Source organism: Bos indicus x Bos taurus, chromosome 3 (genome assembly GCF_003369695.1).
Source record: "Bos indicus x Bos taurus breed Angus x Brahman F1 hybrid chromosome 3, Bos_hybrid_MaternalHap_v2.0, whole genome shotgun sequence".
In the NCBI taxonomy this organism is placed as follows: Eukaryota; Metazoa; Chordata; class Mammalia; order Artiodactyla; family Bovidae; genus Bos; species Bos indicus x Bos taurus.
Window position 1 is genome coordinate 44,149,630 of NC_040078.1, and position 6,391 is coordinate 44,156,020.

The 6,391-nt window shown below is 41.5% G+C and overlaps 1 protein-coding gene across 1 annotated transcript in view; it reads right to left on the reverse strand.

Annotated features, from left to right (window-relative positions):
- The window catches only part of PLPPR4 (phospholipid phosphatase related 4), a 55,138-nt gene extending 49,199 nt beyond the window's left edge, over window positions 1–5,939 (reverse strand). Inside the window, exon 1 of the mRNA XM_027536425.1 lies at window positions 5,528–5,939. Coding sequence (XP_027392226.1) covers window positions 5,528–5,605 — 78 coding nt within the window. The 5' untranslated portion in view covers window positions 5,606–5,939. The remainder of the gene's footprint in view (window positions 1–5,527) is intronic.
- Window positions 5,940–6,391: the final 452 nt, after the last annotated feature.

Consider the following 6,391-nt stretch of genomic DNA (forward strand, 5'->3'; position numbering starts at 1 on the left):
CTCCAGGGGATCTTCCTGACCCAGGAATCGAACTGGGGTTTCCTGCATTACAGGCAGATTCTTTACCAGCTGAGCTACCAGGGAAGCCCTTTCTTGATACTACCTTAATACAAATAATACTACCATTTAAAGTAGTTCTCAGGATTAAAGATAATGTATACATAGTCTGTAATATAAAGGAGGCTTGAAATCGTCTATTCTTTATTATTATTATCATTAACACCCTTTAAGGTTGGTAGAATGCACCCATTTTTTTCCCTACTAGGACAGGGATCACTATGAGTGACTTGACCATGGAGACACAGTAAGACAGTGGAGCAACCTAGGAATAGTATAGAATTCCCTAACAGTTGGTTCTATGTTCAAGACCTGGTTTCAGTATTTGTGGAAATGTCCTCATTTAGTGTCTCTAGAACCCAGGACTCTATTATTGTCTCTATTTCCTTTTTGTTTTTCACCAAAGGACTCTGCACTGTAACTTTAAAACAAGAAGAAAGATTTGTCAGCTTGTCTCTCTAGGTAGGGTTTGGACTTCTTTGAGTGGACCACCTATGCCACGCTGAAAAGGGAAGAACCCTACAACCACTATTTTGGTATGTGTGATGCAGAAATGTTGTCATTTTGTACTTCCTGCTGATGCTAAAATTTATGTAAATGGCAATCAGGTAGATTTCCCAGGAAGATCGTGTGAGTTATAAAATTTTCACATAGATCTTGAGCTAAACAGAAATCTTATGAATAAATGTTTGCTAAAATTAAGATACAGTGGACACTTTCCAGTGAGGAAAAACATAAAAACATATTAAGGTTCTGTCAAGACACAATAATGTCCGGGCATGATGTTCAGACTGAACTAACCAGAGTATCTTTGCTTCCTTAAACAAAGGCCTTTTGAACTTCTTCAGGCAAGTCAGTAACAGAGAAATGATGGCTTTTACTCCTGAACGCAATGTCTAGATATTGATTTAAACTATAGTAACTAACCTGCATTAACAAAATCCTGAAACATATCCATTAAGTACAATATTCAATTAGTGAAAATTTTCTATATGATTTCAAGCCTGTCATGTTTAAAATATTTTGAACTGGCTTCAGGTAGTTATTTCACATTCAAGGCTAGAGAATCTTTTCCCCATTTATTTATTAAGAACTTGCAACTTTTGGTTTCAAGGTTAATTTGTCATTTGTTTATAGTAGATACTGAGTCAGTGTGAACTCGTATCTTGGAAAAGGATGACTAATGAGAACAAAATTGTGAGTCTGAGCACAGGTGGAACCATTGTTAAGCTTTGCATAAAGGAAATGTATTAGGCACAGAACCAGCCTTCTCATGGACAATACTGGGTTCTTAGGCTACAACACCTTTTATTAATTTGAGGTGTGCTGCCGGCTGCAATTGCACTGTAAGTGATACAACCATCACTTGGAGAGGGTTTTGGAACTTTAAAGGCAAGAGAAACCTTTTCTTCAGTGGAATGTTCCTTTTCACCCGCTTTTCTGTTTAACCTGATAAGGCCTAGGGTATGCTTGTTTTAAAGTTCCTTTCATAACTCGACTTTTCTCTTCCCAAATTAAACAGTGCAAAATTGAATTGTCGAACATGTTCATAAAGTGAGGTACCATGTTGGAAATCATTTGTGTTTTTCAAATTAACATGTAATATTGATATATTTAATTACTGTCAACCATAAACCCCTTTATCAGCATAAACAATTGGCAGCATAAAGCAAAAATGTAAGAAAAAATTAATTCTATCCATTAATTTACCCTTTGTTTATCATCGAGTTTGGACATCACCTAGGACATGATTACTTGATTTTAGTGACTGAGTACCTCACCCTATATATAGGATATAATTTCTATACCCTGACACCATGCAAAAGCACCTGATACATCCTGAGTGCATATTCTAGCTCAGGTATGATAGCTGGTATATTTCATGCTTTAACTGCATAATATTTTCTAAGATACATGGATATTATAATTGCTAGTACATATGAATAAATATATTTATGTCATATCATATAATTTTTATCACATATGTAGAAATTGAGGATGAGAGAAGTATCTTGGCCAGAATTATCCAAGTAGTATGTAGAACAGGTGGTATATGAACCAGGTCAATCTGTCTATCAGACCAGGTTTTCTGGCCATAATTCAATTTAGCCTGATTTCAGCCCCATCTGGTTGGAATGAATGTTGTTCTTCACTTTCCTAGTTAGTTTCTTCATGTGCTATGCTGTGCTTAGTTGCTCAGTCATGTCTGACTCTTTGTGACCCCATGGACAGTAGCCCATCAGGCTCCTCTGTCCATGGGGATTCTCCAGGCAAAAATACTGGAGTGTGTTGTCATGCCCTCCTCCATGGGATCTTTCCAGCCTAGGGATCGAACCCAGGTCTCCTGCATTTCAGGCAGATTCTTTACCATGTGAGCCACCAGGGAAGCCTGAGAATACTGGAGTGTGTAGCCTTTCCCTTCTCCAGGGGATTTTCCTGACCCAGGAATTGAACCCGGGTCTCCTGCATTGCAGGTGGATTCTTTACCAGCTGAGCTACCAAGGAAGATGTAGTTTCTTCATATTTAATGCTATCATGAATAGCAATTTTAAACAGCCTGAACTCCAAGAAGAAAGGCAAAGTTTAAATTGTCCATGGTATCACTGACTTGAGACCCAGAGGCTTTTTCTCTAAAATTTCTTTAGAGTATCTTCTGTTATAGAGAAACTTTATTTGGGATGATAGGAAAATGTGTTAGTCTTTTCCTATATTATTTCTGACTTTAGTTATATATTAAGAAAGGTTTTTCATACTGTAAAATCTAAAAATATATATGGTTATGCTGTTATTACTGTTTCGTTTTTAACCATTTCTTAAAATTTAAATTATTGGTCTGTCTGGAATTTATTTTTGTATGGGATATGGTACATGGTTATCGAACCTAACATAGATAGTTACGGAACCTAACTAACTAACTAACAATTCTTAGATCCCATTTTTCTCTTCAAATTCTGGTCTTTTTAACCTTTTTGCTCCTTACATTACTGTCTGACGTAACAGAAAAGACTTGAAGTATGTGCTTTGGGTTGATATGTGGTGAAAGACTCACTCATGTTTCGTTCTTCCATTTTAATTACTAAGGTCTGGGGAAACTATGCTGGAAAGCAAAGTGCCATTAGTCTAGAGCATTTTACTGACATGTTAAGTCATGCTATATTTGTTCATCCTCCAAAAGAGATACAAAGCTCATTCTCACTGCCTACAAAATGAGCTATTCCAAAGGAGTACAGTAGTGCATTCTGTCAACTCTTTAAATAATCGGTGTACTAATGTCTCCTCCCATTTTTGAGAGGCTCTTTAGTGGTTCATCATGAATATAAATTTCAGAGAGACCATCTGCAATCCAGTTTTGTGGCTCTTCCCTTGAAGTCTGTTACTCTCAAGACATAATGTCATAAGTGCACATGCAGACTCCATGAATTGTTTTCAAGCAATTGTTCTATAGCTTGCCCTACTAGGGAATCCATAGAGGGTATGTGAATGGGTCAAAGTGAAGGTAATGATTTTGGGCTGTTTCCACTCATGGAAAAGAACAAACATTTGTGAGATGTTTGTTCCTAGAGAACATATTTCAAATGAATTTTGAGGCATTTTTACTTTTAAAATTTTAAATTAAAAGATAATGTACTCCTATTAAAGGCACCTCAAAAGTGCACACATAGATTCTTTTAAGGTGGATCCTTAATTCTCTGGTTTGCATCCTCTTTCATGAAAGTGTTTTCCTCGAAGTCATACAGCTACAATCTAAATGTGGTCAGATTCTAGCTGACTTCAGGTGCACTCTGTTCTGGAGGCAGAAGCCAGCAATTAACTGATTTCTCCTGGACAGATGTAATAGATCCAGAAGGGAATGAACGTGCTTTTGCACAAAACCACAGAGGATTAGCAATGCGACAAGTGGCCTGACAGGATTTAACTTGAAGGCAGGGATCTCATCTCTCTATCCCTTAACCCTGTTCATCATGGAATCTTCTGTGCCCACATCTTTTTCCTCTGGAAAACTCTTCATAAGCTTTCAACAAAATTATCTAAACCATGGCCTCAAAATCCCTTGTGAAAAGAGAAAGGACAAAAATAAATGAATCAATTAATTACTTTAAATAAACAGGTCAGTTTTTTCCCTTCTTTTCTATGGGTCATGGATGAAGGAATCACCCATCATTTCTCTGAGACTTATGCAAATCACGTACATCTTTTTTTAACCCTGAAACCATTTTTTTTTTTTTTAAATTTGCAAGACCTAAGGGAAACTTGCAGGTATACTGTTATCTATAAAAACAATCTGACAATGTCACTTCTCCCAAGTTTCAAAACAGTGACTATACCTCAACACAGATAAGCCTCACAATCATCAGATACAGAATCTACTATCTGTACTTGTAAGTGCTAAACCTCCATATTTGGCTGAAAAGACAACCAAGGAAGGATATTTATAATTCAGCAATGGTCTTATACTTCTCTCTGCAATCCAGGCTCTAATTACACAGAATATAGTTTTATGCTTAAAAACCATATGATTTCACTAAACATATCCAACACATCTCTCCTCTACCTATGATTTAATAAACCTCTTGCTTAAAAATGTCTTCCTAATGCAATGGACCACAGTGCATGGAATCACCGGACCTGTCAATCTTTATAACCCTCCCATAAATTGTTCCTCTCTTAAATACCGCATTTTGGTAACTTAGACGCTCATTATGATTATATCTGCATGTTAACTGCTTATCTGTGATACTGCTCAGCGCAGAATAAATGCACATGTACAAACCATGTAAAATCAGATGATGTCATTTATTTTAAAAATATTATACATACGTATACATATGTATACATATACATGTATATATGCATATAATTTTTGTTAACCATGGAAAAAAGCCAATAGATTGATACCTAGAGATGTGGACCCAATTTTAGAAGCAGATGTGAACATCATAGTAATTTTAATAGGGGAGGGGCTTTTTGTTTTTGTTTTTGTGTAATAAAGCAATCGATATTACTAATCCTATATAAATATCCCCAGCCCTCAAACACCCAGGGCATGACTGTGTGTATTTGAACTCCCTTAGAAAGCTCACAGAGTTCTAGACAGGTATTTGTAGATTGAGGACACAAATCCTAAAATATCAGCATCATGGCCCTTCCGGGCCAGGGACGACGCTGTGCACACAGGCAGTCCAGGAGGGCCAGGGAACTAGCCCCACACTCACTCACACAGGTACCTCCCCGTCTGCAGGCCACCTAGCAGTGGCAACGCTACTGGCAACCAGCCTGGCTGGCGGGCACTCACAGGCACACTCCGGGGAGATCCCGAGAAACCTAGGGGGGAAAGGGGAGCGTGGGGGCATTTGGGGGCAGCAGCGCGCACCCAGCACGGTCTCTGCGCCTCCAACATCTTCCGGGACCCGAACTGGCTCCGGAGCCGCCCGGAGGATCTGCATTATGCCAAGGCGCTGGGCCAACTCACCTCCACGAAATAAAAGCAGGGCAGGAGGGTCACGCTGTCCTTGATCACTTTGCCCTTTGGCCTCTCCTTCGCCGACATCCCTGCCGCCTGCCCGGGATGCGTCCTCCCCGGGGCGAGGTGTGCACAGCGCAGCCAAGGCGAGATGCCTCCTCCAGCCGCAAGCGCCCGGCGCCGCTGATGTCACATTCCCCGCGGGCACCGCTGGAGCCAGAGCGGTGCAGGCAGCGCCCCCGCCTCTCCCCGCCCCTTTTTGCAGCAACCCAGCGGCTCCCAGAGCGAGCAGGTCCTCCGCCTCCCCTACTCTGGCTGCCACCCCCAGTTTTTCTCGGCGGAGACGTCCAGCTCCTTCCTCCAAGCTGTTGCTGCAATGGCTTCCCCTCCCCGCCACCCTCCCTCTGCTCTCCACAGCCCTGGCGAGGCTTCGTGGCGGTCGGGGCTTGACGTCAAGAATCGGCAAAGGGGGACGCACCCCTGGATGCTGCAGCAGCGAGGCTGAGGAGACCAGGCACCCACGGCCCCCTGGGAAGCCTCCTGGATCCGTCTAGGAACTCTGACTTCAGGATTGCTGGAGAGCGGAAGCTCAGCTCTTGCGCACTGACCCGCAGCGCGAAAACCGACCTCCACCTGCGCGAAATTAAAACTTAGATCCCATACTGAAAAGTAGGCCGTGGTGGGAACTCACTGAGAGCTGGCTGCCATCCAGGAATGACTTCCCCGACTGAGGATTCTCTGCCTAGGAGACTCCCTGGCTCCCTAGGACACCGACTTAACCTGCTGATAAACTTTCACTATTGCCTGTCTGGGTATGGTGAGGCACTGGTGGAGGCGGATGTGTGGGCATCCTCATATAGCCCCAAAGCCATG